Source organism: Mesocricetus auratus, unplaced genomic scaffold (assembly GCF_017639785.1).
Source record: "Mesocricetus auratus isolate SY011 unplaced genomic scaffold, BCM_Maur_2.0 Super-Scaffold_100676, whole genome shotgun sequence".
Classification (NCBI taxonomy): Eukaryota; Metazoa; Chordata; class Mammalia; order Rodentia; family Cricetidae; genus Mesocricetus; species Mesocricetus auratus.
Window position 1 is genome coordinate 69,223,958 of NW_024429266.1, and position 17,548 is coordinate 69,241,505.

At 37.8% G+C, this 17,548-nt stretch overlaps 1 protein-coding gene across 6 annotated transcripts in view; it reads left to right on the plus strand.

Annotated features, from left to right (window-relative positions):
- The window catches only part of Epb41l5 (erythrocyte membrane protein band 4.1 like 5), a 113,427-nt gene that overhangs the window by 26,381 nt on the left and 69,498 nt on the right, over nucleotides 1–17,548 (plus strand). For all 6 annotated transcript variants that reach the window (XM_005070295.4, XM_021227232.2, XM_005070296.4 and 3 more), the window contains 10 exons: nucleotides 393–471; nucleotides 1,557–1,601; nucleotides 2,048–2,100; nucleotides 3,979–4,099; nucleotides 4,229–4,316; nucleotides 5,372–5,460; nucleotides 6,379–6,448; nucleotides 10,781–10,950; nucleotides 12,183–12,289; nucleotides 14,487–14,514. In XM_005070295.4, the coding sequence (XP_005070352.1) occupies nucleotides 393–471; nucleotides 1,557–1,601; nucleotides 2,048–2,100; nucleotides 3,979–4,099; nucleotides 4,229–4,316; nucleotides 5,372–5,460; nucleotides 6,379–6,448; nucleotides 10,781–10,950; nucleotides 12,183–12,289; nucleotides 14,487–14,514 (850 nt within the window). The remainder of the gene's footprint in view (nucleotides 1–392; nucleotides 472–1,556; nucleotides 1,602–2,047; nucleotides 2,101–3,978; nucleotides 4,100–4,228; nucleotides 4,317–5,371; nucleotides 5,461–6,378; nucleotides 6,449–10,780; nucleotides 10,951–12,182; nucleotides 12,290–14,486; nucleotides 14,515–17,548) is intronic.

The window sequence follows — 17,548 nt, forward strand, 5'->3', positions numbered from 1 at the left end:
AGCAGTTAGTGAGTGCACTGGACTAAGTTTGAAAGTGTGGGATGCCTGGCCTTGAGCAGAAACTAATTCCTCAGCATTTGCTAAAAGTGTGACTCAGCAGGTTTTCCATGCTGCTTGATTGTATGGTCAAGATTATGCATTTGACCCTTAATTGTTAGAGTTAATGCAGGGCCATCTGTCTTGAGATGACAGATGAATGCAATAATGCTCACTGTGGTTGATACACTTTAAAACTTTTGTGTCAAATTTCTGCCTATCTTCTTCTTTGAAATAATGCTACAATAATCTCTTCTTTTATACTTTAGTAATTTCCAGTAGTTTTTCACCAGCTGAAAAATTATTAGTAAATCAATAAAAATTAAATCTCTTTTCTTTTTTTTTTTTAATGGCAGTTGGATCACCATATTGTCTTCATCTTCGAGTTAAGTTTTACTCCTCAGAACCAAACAATCTTCGTGAGGAGCTAACACGGTAAGCCCACTACAAAGGGTGGTGTCAGGGGGTTAAGACTTAGAAAGCCACTCCTAGGATTCCTCAGTGTAGCAATAAGGTCTCAGGTAAGTTTTTATTCTAGAACAAGGTGTTCAGAATGTCTGATTCTAGTCAGGTAAGACAGATAGTTCATGCTTATAATCTCAGCATTCTGGAAACTAAAGCAGGAGGATTACTGTTAAGTCAAGGCCAACCTGGCCCCCATAATGAGTTTCAGGCTAGCCTGAGCTACATTGTGAGGCCTTATCTTAAAATATTAAAAAATAACTAAAGTGTATGATTCTTTTATTTGTTGTGAAAAAGAAGTTGATTGTCATGCATCCAGCTGAGGTGACTGGTGAGTCAGGTAGTATCCATTTCTTCATTTTACCCTGCCTCCTTCCTTACAGCATATGCATTGCTTCTTTTCAGAGTTTCTCTTTGTAGCTTTGGAGGCTGTCCTGGAACTCTCTATAGACCAGGCTGGCCTCAAACTCAAAAAGATCCATCTGCTCTGCCTCCCAAGTGCTGGGATTAAAGGTGTGTGCCCAGCTACACATTGCTTCTTGTACACAGTCCTCATTAAGTGACAAGGCAGAGTTGTTAGAGTAGAGTGCCTTTGGAAGGGTTTCCCTTTGAATTTCCTGGCAGTGGTGTTGCTGCCGTTATCCTTACAGTGCTTATATAAGTGTGTTGCCAAAGTTAAGATAGGGTTCGTTTACATAACAGGCTTCTGACATTTTCTCTAGGCTGCGCTGCTCCACTGTACTCTGGCCTGCTTTTCTTCTCTTACCTTCAGGAGTGCTTCCTTCCTCCTCTCAGCACCCTTTTTCCTGTGTTGTTTCTCCCCTTACATCTTTTTGTGTAAAGTTCTGTAATTAGAGATGTTCTCTTGGGATGTGGTTGTGCACACCTTTGACCCCAACAATTGGGAGGCAGAGAGGCATGTGTATCTGAGTTCTGGCCATCCATGAGTGAAATCCTGCCTCAAAAAAGAAAGAGGTGTTCTCAAGTTAAAATGATAGGATTTTTTTTCCATAGTGCATTGTTCTATTTAGTTATTTTATGTCTTTTACTTTCCTTAGGTATTTATTTGTTCTTCAGTTAAAACAAGATATTCTCAATGGGAAGTGAGTATTAAATTTTTTAGTACATAACTGCAAAATTTTTGAATAGTAGGAAAATAACCTAGAAAATAAATTCAGCACAGGGCTACAAGATGATGGCTCAGCAAGAAAAGGACCTGAAGTTGCATCCCCAGCACCCATGTAAATCCCAGGAGCTCTGTGCCATCTGTAACCCCAGTGCTAGGGGCTTACTGGCCAGCCACTGTAGCCAAAACAGTGGGCCCCATACTCTGGGAGAAACAGTCCCCAAAATAGTACGTTGGAAAGAAACAGAGGAAGATTCTCAGCATGGTCCTTGGGCCTCCACAAGCTCAGTGTAGGCAAGAGCACTTACACATTCAAGTAAGTTCAGAGTTGTGTAAAGCCAGGGTTCAAGATGCAGTGTATATTACTGTTGTTTACCTTAAAGATTATGGAATTGACTAAGCCAGTTTGTGTTTTGATCTCAGATTAGAGTGTCCCTTTGATACAGCAGTTCAGTTGGCAGCTTATAATCTGCAAGGTAAGTGAACTTGTGCTTGATAAGCCTGAAGCATAATTCTTTGGTGTGCTGCATGTCTAAGGTATAAAGAATAACATGACAGCAGACTAGAAAAGGTACAGCACTTGTTTTTATGTATAATTACACCAGTGTCCAACTCTTGACTTCTGAATTGCTTTGTTCTAAAATACTTCTTTTAAAAATTACTGTTTTTGTTGCCCTTTCCTCTTAATTCTTTGCTCTTTTAAATTTTCTTTTTTTAAATTTTTAAAAAGTTATTTTCATTTTTTATGTGTTGGTGGTTTCGCCTTCTTGTGTGTGTGAGTGTGTCAAATCCCCTGGTACTGGAATCATAGACAGTTATGAGCTGCCATTTGGGTGCTGGGAATCAAACCTAAGTCTTCTGGAAGACTAGTCAGTACTCTTAACTGCTGAGCCATCTCTCCAGCCCCTCCCTTCCTCCCTTCCTTCCTTTTTAAATTTATTTTACTTTAAGTATATAGGTAAGTATTTTGTCTGCTGTTATGTCTGTGTACCATGTGTATGCCTGGAGCCCATGGAGGGCAGAAGTGTTCATTGATTCCCCAATAGAGTTACAGACAGTTGTGAGCTGCCATGTGGGTTCTGGGAATCGAAACGAGGTCTTCTGGGAAAGCAGCCAGTGCTCCCAGCTGAGGTGCAAGCTCCTATTCTTTCCCCATCTGTAGTATTTTGAAACAATTTGCAATTTACCTGATAATTGAATAAATGTTAAGATTGGACCCAAGCTGATTGTTTTCCATAAAGAGAATGCAGAGACATGAGACTAAATTGTCATGGCTGTTGCATAGCTGGCTTTTTTTCACTTCTCTTACAAATGAATTATTGAAGAATCAGAGCTTACTCAAACAGGATCAGGCCATTGCACTTTTAAAAGTGCCTGTTGGTCACTTTAAGGTGTTTCTTAATAAATAAGATTAGTGGGAAACTTATCTAATACTTCAATTTGGTTTTCCTCCTAAAAGTTGACACAATTTTAAAGGAAAACTGTAATTTGAGTCCTTGTTTCACTCATTGAAAGAAAAGATTTTTCTGAAATATCTCTATATATACTGTAATTAGAGTTATATTTAACACGCTCAGGACTTTAGGTTGTACATTTATTCTAAGATCAGTAGTGTTTGCATGTTTTACAAAAAGCAAATGCAATATTTTTGCTTTTTTTATATATCTATTATTAAAGAAGGCATATTTTCCTGGTGATGAGATTTTTATCTACTTGATTTTTTTTCACTATTGTAATCTGTCTCCTAATTAAAACTTACTTTCTATATAGACAATGAAGGGAAAGCATTAGTTTAGAAATGCTGTCTATATTCTATTTGTCCCTTGTGACAGCCAAAGTATATGCTTAAAAATAGAATTTATATGGACTGGGGATGTCTGGTGAGTGAGGGTTCTTGATCTGCAGATAGAGAGATACCAATCCCCCGCACCCGTATAAAGATCTAGCAAAGGCTTCTAGAATTTTGGAGCTGAGGTAGGCAGATCCAAGAACTTGATGGCCATCCAAACATCTGGGATTAAAGGTGCTCACCACTACTGACCGACTTTTAGTAGTTTTTGTTTGGTTGGTTGGTTGGTTTTTGGGGTTTGTTTATGGGGGACTTTTTGGTATTTTTTTGTTGGTTTGTTTTTGGGCTTTTTTTGTTTTGTTTTGTTTTGTTTTGTTTGAGACAGGGTTTCTCTGTGGCTTTGGAGGCTGTCCTGGAACTAGCTCTTATAGACCAGACTGGTCTTGAACTCTCAGAGATCTGCCTACCTCTGCCTCCCAAGTGCTGGGATTAAAGACGTGTGCCACCACCGCCCAGCTTGTTAGTATTATTAACACAGCATAACTTTGTTAACTTGTATTTGTAGCTGAACTTGGTGACTATGATCTTGCTGAACATAGTCCTGAACTTGTCACTGAGTTCAGGTTTGTGCCCATTCAGACGGAAGAGATGGAACTGGCAATTTTTGAGAAATGGAAGGAATACAGGTAACTCATAATTTGATCACACTTTTTAAAACATCACCACTGTCACTATTTTGCATTTTTTTCTTTCTACTTTTCATTAAAAATCACTTTGTGCTTATTATCTTGTAATTACTATATTTTAAATTTCAGAGGTCAGACACCAGCACAAGCTGAAACCAATTACCTAAACAAAGCTAAATGGCTAGAAATGTATGGAGTTGATATGCATGTGGTCAAGGTAAGAACTATTTTATAGTACCTTTTTAAAAAATATTTATTCCTGGGGCTAGAGGGATGGCTCAGCAGTTATGAGCATACGCTGTTCTTGTAGAAGTCCTGAGTTGAGTTCCCATCAGAGCTACACACAAATACCTGTAATTCCATCTCCAGGGGACCTCAGGCCCCTCTTCTGGACCCTGTAGGTGCCTGTACTCAATGTGTCCATATACATAATTTTTTTTTCTGGTTTTTACGAGACAGGGTTTCTCTGTATTGTTTTGGAGGCTGTCGGTCCAGCCTGGCCTCGAACTCACAGAGATCCGCCTGCCTCTGCCTCCCGAGTGCTGGGATTAAAGGCGTGCGCCACCACCGCCCGGCTACATAATTTTAAATTAATAGAAATAAATCCTTTTTTGAAAATTAATTCATTCCTTTGAGATTTTTAATGCAATTATGAGTTTGTAGTATGAGGGAAGGCATGGAGTTTGTATAGAATACCTCTGAGTATTTTTAATGTATGACAGGTAGCAGAAAAAATGGTTGAAATTAGATATGGAAAGACTAGAATCAGTTGGGTGTGGTGGTATTTGACTTTGATCCCAGACCTGGAAGGCAGTGTGGATCTCTGTGAGTTTGAGACCAGCCTGGTCTACAAAATGAGTGCCATGACCACCAGGAGGGAATGTAGAGAGACCCTGCCTCAAAAAACCAAAAACCAAAACAAAAGACTAGAATCTCTAGAAAGATTCCAGAAATGTATATGGATGCTTGTAAGATGCTGATGTTTAAGCTGAGAAAAACATTTTTTAGTCTTAGCACTTTTTATCCTTAACTATTTGATGTTGTTTCATATCACTGAAGCTCACTATTGAGTAGACGTTGCTAAAAAAAAAAAAAAAAAAAAAAAAAGGAAGCAAGGTTGATGCTTTGTAGCTTGAAGAAGATTATTTGCTGAAAACATCTTGAATATAAACATTAGCCCGTATATGGGGAAAAAAAAACAGTTGTATGAAAACATGAAACCTGTTTCTTGTGTACAAACATAATGCATTTTGTATTTTCTCTTTAAATTAGGCTAGAGATGGGAATGACTATAGCTTGGGACTAACTCCAACAGGAGTCCTTGTTTTTGAAGGAGAAACCAAAATCGGCTTGTTCTTCTGGTAAGCAGTGTGAATACCAGAGGTACTCTTGTTTTTAACAAGTCAAAGGATTTGTGTCATTAATCATGAGAAGTTTGCAAGTGGAGTTACGTTTCCGAGTCCTCTAGCTCTGTGTCCCAGTAGTGTCAAAAGCGTGTCAGTGTGTCTCAGTGAGCTTATCTCATGTTTGTGTACATATGAAATGTTCTTTCCACGATGACCCGTCCGTGTGGCTCTTATATAGTATTGTCCAAGGCCTCTCTTCTCTGTGGCAGAAAAAGGAAGATGTTAGTGCTTCTGCTCCTCCTGATGTCAAGTTCCACTCCTCCTCTTCCCCACTTGTTTCCATACTGAGAGATGGTGCACAGGTTTCATGACCCTAAAGCATAGAATTGAGAAATTGTTTGCATTAATACATTTTTGTTAGAACTAATGCAGCACTTTAGGCATATATTACAGACAAGAGCTAAAGAAGGCCCATGTTACTACTTTTGTAACATGCCATGACTGTTGGCTTCAGGCCTTCCTACCAAACTCATTCACATCCAGGTGTTACTGGTAAAAATAGAGAAGACGACTCTAATCAGTGATGTTTTCTTTTATACCCTTTAAAAACACTTAATGGCTTTTGTTATATTTAATACCTGTGCTATTTAACCCTGAAAATTTTACCTAGGGCTACAGAATTCATTGTACCACATTAGGGGTGTGCAAAATGCATATATATCTCATTTCCTTCATATTTTAATGTCTGATACATGGGAAACATCAGTTTGTCAGTTGGTTGCTTTTGAAGTATGTTTTAGCCTTCCCTTTAGAGGCTTTAACAGACAGTGCTGGCTGCTTTAACCTTCTTACCAGTGATTGGAAATAAGGAGACATGTTTGATATAGAAAAGGATTTTCCCCTAATCTGGCTGTTGATTTCATATTATTAAAGGCCCAAGATAACCAGATTGGATTTTAAGAAGAATAAATTAACCCTAGTGGTTGTGGAAGATGATGATCAGGTAAGAATTGTTCTGTATTATGTACTTAACAATAGTTATGTGGTAACAAATGGGGATGCGCCTCATAGAACAAAACTTAGCACTGCTTATACGTGGATGCAAGATCCTCATTCAGATCAGACCGTCCTAAAAATGTACTTTTGTGCCTGAAATCTTAAAGATAATTTGAAAGCTTACCATTTATTATTTCTTTATTGATAGTGTACAAAGGTTACATTTAGGTGACTATTGCTTAATTCCTGATAAAAGGTTTAAAAGAACAATTCAGTTACCTTTTATCTGAACACTTTGGAGGCAAGGACAGGTGGATCTCTGAGTTTAAGGCCAGCCTGGTCTACAAGAATTCTGGCCAGTGAGACCTTTTCTCAAAGAAACAAAAAACAAAAAACAAAAAAAAAAAAAAAAAAAAAAGATACACCTGGTGGCATTTTTTTTAACAATAAAATGTGATTCGATTTTTAGTAGCTTTTTTATATAATTTTAGTGTTGTCCCATTTTAAAATGGTTGTAACAGTCAAATTGTATCAATCTTTCTGAAAATTTGCAGATATTAGATTTTACTGTTTTAAGTTTGACTCCATTTAATTGTTGGAAACCAGATAAATAGTATATTGTATTGTGATAGTAGCCTTCTTCTGTTTGTCTGTTGCTATTGAGAATATGTGTGGATCTGATTAAACATAGTAACTAGCCAAAAGAGTGAGACTGTAACTTAAGGTGAGTGAGGGAGGCCCTTAGATAGTTAAACTTTTTTTTTAATTAATATGGGCATTAGACAGGTCATTTTTATAAAACCATCTCTGGGTTTTTTTGGTGTTAGATAAATGAAATGATAGTTTATCAAAAAATGGGTTAATGGGAAGCACTGCTTAATACTCTTTGATTTTCTTGTTACAACTAAACCTATTCAATTATTAAACAGAAAAAGAATTTTTGTGGCTGATACTGTGTGATGCTTTTTCACAGAATGAATAGAAACATTCATATTCTTAGGGGAATTTGAATGCAGTAGATTGTCCATTGGAGACATTATTTTAAAAGTGTAGTTAGTTAGTGGTAAAAAAGTGTAGTTAGTTAGTGGTAAAATGGGAATATATGATCTTGGCAAGTCTGCAAAATAGGTAGGCAGATGTTCATGATATTTTTATGCATAAAAATGATATGTAACCAAGAAAAATAGAATTGTTTATGAAAGAACTTACAATACAATCAGTGAACATTTGATATGCTAAATAGTTTTATGCCTGAGTTTTTAAAAAGAAATTTTATATTTGGGAATTTCATATCTGTATATAATGTGTTTTCATCAAATCTACCCTTCATTGCCTCCCCACTAGTTCCTCCCATTCCCCCATTTTTCCATTTGTTTTGACAGTATTTCAAACTACTGTGTCTGTACTGTGATTTTGATTCCCGCACGCCTCCCTCTCAGATATGTTTTGTAAAACAAAAGATCCAGTCACAGAAAATGCAAAGGTTCTGAGTTCTATTTTGGGCCCCCGTGATGGAAGGCAAAAACCAACTCAAATTATCTTTTGACCTTCATGAGTGTGCCATGGCACACACACATGTACATGCACACGCGCGCGCACACACACACACCTAAAAAAATAAGTTTTTTGTTGTTGTTGTTTGGTTTAATTCACTGTAGACCAAGCTGGCCTTGAACTCAGAGACACAACTGCCTCTGCCTCCTAGTTCTGGGATTAAAGGCCTATGCCAGGCTGGTGTTGTTGTTGTTGTTGTTTGTTTGTTTGTTTGTTTGTTTGTTTTCTTCTGTATCACGTTTTTGTTGAGCATGGAGTCTATACCTCTAATGGCAGAACTTTGGAGTTAGAGGCAGAGGGAACAGAAGTTCAATGGCTGCTTCAACTACAGTGAGACTCTGTTTCAGAAAAACAAAAGCAAACAACAAAAATAAATTCTTTACTCTCCCTAAACTGGAGGTGGACTGCTGCAAGGTGGTGATGGTTGTTCGGTTTTCAATTTTGAGGCATTGTCTCAGTTTGTAGCCTAGGCTATTTCCATAAGAGACTGTCTCAACAAGTGTCCTGACCCTCTAGCTCTTACATCTTACAATATCTCCCTCTACTGCAATGCTCCCTGAGCTTTAAACTGTAAGGGTTGTATTGTAAATGTATTAATTGGGGTCCAGCACCCCATGGTCAATTTGATGTTTGCATTTTGACCAAGTGTATCTTTCTGTAATACTATCTGTCTGCCTGCAAAAGCAACTAGCTTCTTTGATGAGGGGTGAGCACCACTTTTACTTGTGGATCCAAAGATAATGTATTCAGGATTCAGTTTGAAATTACACTGGTTTAGGAATGTGGCTGTAGTAGTTTCTTTAGATTCCATGCCCTCACTAGGCACAGGTAAGTAAGCAGCCCTTAAGTTCAGTAAAGTGTCTGTGGGTTACTGCCCAGATGAAAGTTACACCTTTAGTAATACCTTACTATGCTGGTCTTTGTTGTGATTTGTAGGCATTATAGCCAGATACAACTACTTACTGCTTTTCTTTCTTGGCAGCTTTTATGGCTCCTTCCAATATACTATGAGAGATAGTCCTTAGGAAGGAGACTTTTAGGTCAGATCCAAATTGATTCCTTCAAGTCCTGTGTCCACAGTGTGTAGTGTCTTTAGTAATACAGAATTACCTTCTTTGTCTGGAAGGCACTAAAGGTAACAGCAATACCTACATTGTTTGGCTTAGGAGACTCTCTTGGTTTCTCCTACCAACAACTTGAAAGGAGGTTTTCCATGTCTAGTACCAGGGTTTCTTGTTAGGGTAGTATATAATTTCAGAAGAAGGGAACATTGTCACCCCAAGTGGCCTAACTTAAGCTGTGTGTGTGTGTGTGTGATCTTTTTTTCTAATATCCTTAGTGTTATTTGTCGCCTCCTTTTTCCCCTTCATGACAACAGTGTCTCTCTAGTGCTCCTGACCCCACCATGGCCCCTTTTTACTGATTTCCATGGTTTCTCCAGGTTGTATAATCTGACCTCTAGATGCGGTATAAGAATCCACAAATATGAGAGAACATACAGCAGTTGTCTTTCTGGGGCTGGGTTACTCACTCAGTATAATATTTTCTTTTCAACTATTTACCTGCAAATTTCATTTCATTTATCCACAATATATTATGATCACATGTCCATTTGTCAGTTGGGCATTTGGGTTGTTTTCATTTCCTAGCTATTGTAAATAGAGTGACCATGAACGTGACTAACCACGTATCTGTGGAGTGAGATGACAAGTCCTTTGGACATGGGTCAAAGAATGATATAGTTAGGCCATATAATAGATTTATTTTTAGTTAGTTTCTTGTTGTTGTTCATTAGTTTTTATCTTGTTTTAGAAATTTCCAATTTGAGGGCTGGAGAGATGGCTCAGTGATTAAGAACATTGCTCTTCCAGAGGTCCTGAGTTCAATTCCCTGCAACCACATGGTGGCTCACAACCATCTGTAATGAGATCTGGTACCCTCTTCTGTCATGCAAGGGTACATGCAGGCAGAACACTGTATACATAATAAATAAATAAATCTTTTAAAAAAAGAAATTTCCAATCTGATTTCCAGAGTGGCTGCATCAGTTTGCAGTTACACTAACAGTGAAATACAGTTTTCATTTCCCCAATCCTTCTATCATTTTTTGCTGTTTGTGTGTTTTGACTTTTGCCTTTCTTTGCATTTCGCTGATTGCTAAGGATGTTGAACACTTTTAAAAATACTTCATGACCATTTTAATTTATTCTTTTGAGAGCTCTGTTCAGATCTTTAGGCTACTTTTAGTTGGGTTGCTTGTTTTTTTGACTTGTTTTATTGTGGGGTTTTGTTTTGTTTTGTTTTTGTTTTAGTTCTTTCTATATTCTGGATACTAGTCCTCTGTCAGAAATATAGTTGGCAAATACTGTCTCCCACTCTGTGGGCTCCCTCTCCACACAACTGATTGTTTCCTTTGTTAAACATAAGCCTTTTAGTTTTATGAGGTCCCATTTTTCAGTTGTTGACTATAACTACTCAGCTAATGGGGCCTAGTCCAGAAAATGCTTTCCTATACCTTTGTCTTTATAGATCACTGTCTATACTTTCTTCTAGTATTCTTTTGTTTCCCTCCATGAGACATGGTTTCTCTGGGTAGTCCTGATTGTCCTAGAACTCACTCTGTAGGCCAGACTGGCCTTGAACTCAAGAGAGCCACCTACTTCTGCCTCGCTAGTGCTGGCATTCACCACAGGCTTGACTGCCTTTTGGTACTAGTATGGTTGTATTTGTGTTGCAGAAATAGGAGACATGATTGGCTTAGTAAACGCTGCTTTGTCGTTTTCAGGGTAAAGAACAAGAGCATACCTTTGTCTTTAGACTAGATCATCCAAAAGCCTGCAAACACTTATGGAAATGCGCAGTGGAGCACCATGCCTTCTTCCGTCTCCGAGGACCTGTCCAAAAGAGTTCTCAACGATCAGGATTCATTCGACTAGGATCACGATTTAGATACAGGTCAATTTCCCTAAGTTTTGACATCACCCTCTCCTGCATACAGGCCATAAAAGTTAAGCCACCACTGATTTTACTGAGGTAGAAACCAAGACAGAGAAACAGTATATGTTGCCAAAGATATTTACTGGCCAAATTATTTAAAGAAATAATGTTATTGTTAATAATTTTTGATTATGTGGGAAATCAGATATATTGTTGATTTATATATTAGCATATTTTATATATAGTAATCAAGCCACAATTTAAATTTTGTAACAAGGTAAATTCTCCATCTAACAGGTTTTTCTCATACAGAAAATGTATGGGGTATTAGTACGAATAATATTGTGGTTCTCTATAAACCTGAAGACCAGTTGCTTTTACCAACTCCTTTGCTGTGAATTTGAAATGTTTCAGTTCATGTTATATCCAAGTAGCTGGTCAGGTTGAGACTTCAGCATGCCATTGAAGTCAGAGAATGGATGACAATGTAAAAAGTCAAACTCAGAGAATTCTTAAGATAATTTCTGTTCTAGCCATGTCAAAAATGCTGAGGCATTTTCTTCTTAGCTGGAAACCTAAGAAGTACAATAGTAGTTTTTTAAATTATTTCTGGAAATTTTTTGTGGAAATAATAGCAGTAACGAGTTAGGGCTGAGGACATAGCCCATTGGTAGAGTGCTTGCTAGCATGTATAAGGCCTACAGTTTAATCTACAGTACTACAAGAAGAAAATTAACTGTAAATCTTGTTTTGGATTACATATTTTGCATTGATTCATGTGAATAGGAAATTAGAGGTTGCTTCCCTGAAGGCATGGGCATTCTCTCCTTGTTAATGTTTGTAGGTGATATACATGCTTAGGAGAAATCCTGTTTTGGTTTGGTTTTTTTTTTTTTTTTTTTTTTTTGGTTTTTCGAGACAGGGTTTCTCTGTATTGTTTTGGAGGCTGTCCTGGAACTCGATCTGTAGACCAGGCTGGCCTCGAACTCACAAAGATCCGCCTGCCTCTGCCTCCCAAATGCTGGGATTAAAGGTGTGTGCCACCAACGCCCTGCTGAAATCCTGTATTATTAATGTTACATATTTTACCAAAGCATGGAGAATATAAAACTGTTTGATGAAGAGAACAAAACAAAACTATTGGGACGGTAGTTCCCTTCTGGATGCAGGATAATCTGAGTGCAGACATCTTACTCCTGTGTCTGGTTGCCTCAGATTGTCTTACTGTTGACTTGCCTCATTTATTATAGTGGCAAAACAGAGTATCAGACCACAAAAACAAACAAAGCCAGAAGATCGACCTCCTTTGAAAGAAGGCCCAGCAAGCGATACTCCCGGCGAACACTACAGATGAAAGGTGAAATGCAACCTTGTTCCAAAGTCTTGTCCTTCCTGTCCACTCTTCATTTGCTAGCATCCCTATTTGCTGGAGAGGAAGCAATCTGAGTCTTCTTAAGTCTTTTTCAGTTAGTTAAAACTATCCTTGTATGAGCTTCATAAACTATATACATTTTAATGGCTCCTGTAATTAGCTGGGATTATACTTGATAGTAGGCTCACTTCCGATGATGTTCTGGGCAGTCTTTTTGTTTGCACTTAGTTTTTATTATGTCTGCACTAGAGAGGTATTTTCTCTCTTTTGTCTCATTTCATCTCATGATGAAATGCCTCTTCATCCCCTTAAATGTTTTTTAATATAGCACGTAATGAATACATTAATTTTTTTTTATTTTGTGTGTAGGGGAGTGAGGGCATGCATGTGTGCGTGTGTGTCATTTAATGTATCATGTGAAGGCCAGTGCCCTGGACCTGGAATTACAGACAGTTGTGAGCTGCCATGTGGATGCTGAGACCTGACCCAGGTCCTCTGGAAGAGCGTCCAGTGTTCTTAGCCTCTGAGTCATCTCTCCAGCCCCAAAGAATTTTTCAGTAAAAATTATTCCATATTAGGCTGGTGAGATAAAGGCATTTTATAAATGGCTTAGTGGATAAAGGTACTTACGTCAAGTCTAATTGACCTAAGTTCAGTCCCCAGGACCTAACTAGTGAAGGAAAACAGACTCCACAGAGTTATCCTCTGACCTACATATACACATCCCACACAAAGACACATGATAAAACAATATAAAAATGAGTAAATAATACTGTTCCTATTTAATTTGCTGTTAGAAATTCTACTAAATAAAATTAAAATTTTTAGTTATCAATGTGTCGTGCATAGATATTTACAAATTCATAAATGTTATCTGCCACTTAAGATACTTCAACTCTGCAAGAAGAGCATAGTTTCCGTTTAACAAATTTTAAATTTGAGTTTCTACTAAAATGCAAATTGGGTTTTAGCATGTCTGTCAGGTCATTATCATCAGTTGTCCAAAATATGCCATGATCTGATAATTACAGCACTGTGTTTTTGATTTTTCAGAATGACTACTCCATACTCAATTTTTGGTATGGTTGTAAATTTAAATGTATAGCTATAAATTAAAATAGTTAAATGATGGCTTAAAGCCCTATTACCCAGTCTTTTCAACTGACAGAATTCAGAGTCAGTCACCTTCATCTAAGAGGCTTGTAGAAATTTAGTTTAAAATAACAGTTGTGAGCCAGCAGTTTAGCTCATGGCTGAAGTTGCTTGTCACCAAGCTTGATGACCTGAGTTTGAATCCCAAGGCCCACAATGTTTCAGAAGGGGAGATGGACTCCCACAAATTGTCCTTGCTCTTATATATGCTCTGTGGTACTGACATGCACACACAAAATTCCATTTTTAGTGGAATTTAAAAATGAATAGATGTTAGGCTGGAGAGATGGCTCAGCAGTTAAAAAGCAAATACCCCTTCCATAGGCCCTGAGTATGGTTCATAGCACCTGTGTCAGATGGACCACAACCACCTTTAATTCCAGTTCCAAGGGTGATTCACACCTTTCGCCTTTGCAGGCACCTGTACTGTGTGCATATGTACACACAGACAAGATTTTTTTTTTCGAGACAGCGTTTCTCTGCATTACTTTAGAACCTGTCCTGGAACTTGCTCTGTAAACCAATCTAGCCTCAAACTCACAGAGATCCTCCTGCCTCTGCCTCCCAAGTGCTGGGATTAAAGGCATGTCCCACCAATGTCTAGCAAGAATTTTAAATAAAACAAATCTTTAAAAGTAGAGTAGGGGGCTGGAGAGGTGGTTCAGCAGTTAAGAGCATACTGCTCTTGCAGAAAACCCGAATTTGGTTCCAGCACCCACATCAAGTGACTCCGGCTCCAAGTGATCCGATGCTCTCTTCTCTGAGCTCCAGGAGGACCTGCCCTCTTGTGTGCGTAGCCATGTACAGACACCCTCAGGTCTGCATAAACAAAAGTGAAATTATGGAAAAGAGACGAATAGGTGTGCACAGGATTTTATTGAAGAATAGAAGTGGCTGCTGCTCGTGGTACTGGTCTGACCTTCAGCCCAGCCTCTGTGTGTTTTCACAGTTAGTCACAGTTTTACTTTGAATAGTGTAGCAATTTGTCATGCCAGGTGGACTAATAAGATGTTATCTTTTCTCTTGTCAGCAAACACAACAAAACCTGAAGATCTTGGGTGAGTAATGCCTGCAATATAGGAACTGAGACAATTTACATAGTTGTGCAATTTATATAGTTGCTATTACTAATTAAACAAATATTTGTTGAAGACCTTGCCAAATGTCAGATTTTTCATAGGCATTGGGAGGATAGTAGGGAACAAATAAACACCAGATAAAATTGACATTCAGAAAAATTAAGCTGCTTACAGAAGTAGCTATGTTATTCATATTGAAAATGTCAAAGAAGAAAGGTGAGTTTACAGGTAAGCAATTTTATTCTAGGCTGAATTCCATTCAGTCATGGTATGTAATTCATACTTCCGTGTTACTGGATCTGGCATGCTAGTATTTGTTGATCTGTTCTATATTCATCAGAGGTATTGATCTGTGCTTTCTTAGACTCTTTATCCAGTTTTGGTATAAGAGCGATTGATGATCTAACAGAGTAAGTTGGTAAATAGTCCTTCCTCTCCAATTTTTTGAGGAGAGTTTGTAAGGAATTCTTTCTTAACACTGTGATAGAATCCATTAAAGCCACCTAACTTGCATTATCTCTAGTCCAGTTTTTAAATCCTTAATTCTTGTAGACATATTTTTTAAATGGTATATAGTTCAATTTTTTCCAGTCTTGTTTAAGACCGATAGTGCTATACCTGATTCCTTTCTAATTATCTCCCTTTTTTCTTAGTCAATTCAGCTGAGTATTTACCAGTTCGCTAGCCTTTCATTTATTCTTGCTCTAATGTTTCTTACTCTTAAGATTTAGTTTGCTCTGGCTACTTCCTCTTCTTCCTGCCTTCCTTATTTATTTGTTACCCAGGGCCTCCGTGAGTGCTAGCTAAGCAAGTGCTCTACCACAGAGCTACATCCCCAAATGACTTCTTTCTTTTGTTTTCTGTTGGTCTTTGAGACAGAGTCTCACTTTGTAGCTCTGGCTGCCTACAACTCACAGCTTGTTCACCTGGTCTAGCCTGTTTGTTAGTTGTTTAAAACATGATCTTAAGAGGACCCAAACTAGCCTTAAACTTGTGGACTTTCTGCCTTACCTCCTAAGTGCTAGGCTTTAGAAGGATGCACCACCACACCCAACTTCTTGTTCTCTATGTATGATCTTAAGGTGGGTTAAGTGATTTGAGACTTTTGTCTGTTTATTTCTCATGTTTTTGAGACAGGGTCTCATAAGACCCAGACAGATCACAAGCTTGCTGTGTACCTTGACTAAATTTGAATTCCTGATCCTGGTGCTTCAGCCTTCCTACTGCTGGGATTACAGGCTTGAACCAGCCATGCCTAACATAAACTTGTAGCTGTAAAATTCCCCTTGAGCACTAGTAGTATGTTTTGTTTGCATTTTTTGGTTCTTCCCACGTTGTTTTCTAATCCATGATTTCTCTTTAGAACTGTTGGTTACTTAGGAATATATTGGTTAATTTCCCCATATGTGTGAATATCTTAAATTTTCAAAATTTTTTGGTTAGATAGTGTGTTGTATATTATTTCAGTCCCTTTAAATGTGTTAAGATTTGACTCTAGTGGTTCCATTAATTTCAGTAGTGTGTATTACAATGTTTTTCAAAAACAACTATGTATTTGTGTCTTCCAGAATGCTTACTAAACAGTCAGATTCAAAGCTGTCTGTGGTGGCACACAGGCCTTTAATCCCACCACTTAGGAGACAGGCAGGTAGATATGGATCTGTATGAGTCTGAGGCCAGCCTGGTCTACTGTAGCAAGACCTTGTCTCAAAAAATGCATAATTGTAATAATAATAATTATTATTACTACATTTTATAATATAATTTGTAATCTATATTGAATTTTTGGATGTGTTATAAATTTCTATATATTTTTATAGACATAATAATTATTATTATAATAAAATCAGATTCAGAACATACATGCAAACATACCTTTGTGTGGGGTGTGGGTAGATAGGTCTGTCTGTCTGTCTGAATTAGAACTTCTTCAAAAGGGTTTGTTATTTTCCGATACTCAGTAGTGTTTAAATTTGTAGCAGTTCATGTTTAGTGTAGTTGTACTACGGTACCCATGTGGAGGTAAGAGGACAGCTTGTGAGAGCTGCACCATATGGGCTCCAGGGACTGCACCCCTCCTGACAGGGGCCAGTCTTGGCAGCAAGTGCCTTAACCTGCTGAGCCATCGTTCTAGCCTCTGAATTTTCCTGTTCAGTTTTCTTCACTTGAAATTGGAGCCAGGTTGTGATTAGCGATTCATTACAGAAACACTTTGTGAACAAGGACTCTTGATGCTGTTAAGACTAAAATGAATATGGAGTTGGTACTGTAAAACTTCGGATTAAAAAGAAAAATTTTGTGCCCTTCTGGGATATCTGCTTTGAGTTTTTTGTTTTTTTGTTTTTTGGGTTTTTTTTTTTTTGACTCATTTAGAAGGTGTGCTTGCAAGGAAATTAGGAAGGAAGTTTGGCTTCTGTTTTTTAAAAATGGTGTTGTTTATTTAGTAGATTACATCTTGCTTTCTTGAAACATACTAGGACATGACATTTCACCTTAAAGATATGCCATGAAAGTAGTAGAAATAGAAAATATTTAATCAGTGACTTGATGTGGAACAATTAAGGTTTTTCTTATTTGCAAAGTTAAAATTCATTCTCTTAAGATGTTCTGAAATACAATTTTTTAGTCAGAGCATAGTGAATATGAACATGGTCTCTTTTCTAGAATTAAAGTTAATTTCACTTTAGTGGATAAATGTCATTGTCTCCTTATTAGTGATGTTTTTGGCTCTAGAAGACCACATAAACAGGCTATGTAAGAAATGATGGAGAAAAGAAAGAAAGAAGGAAATGATGGCCCATGAAGGCTGTGGTGGCAGACACCTTTAATTCCTGCACTCGGGAAGCAGAGGCAGGTGGATCTCTGTGAGTACAAGGGCAGCCTGATCTACAGAGCGAGTTCCATACTGGCTCCAAAGCTTCACAGAGAAACTGTATCTTGGAAAACAAACAAGGAAACAAACAAACAAAAAAATGATGACCCTTTGGAGGAAGCAAAGGGAGGGACAAATAAT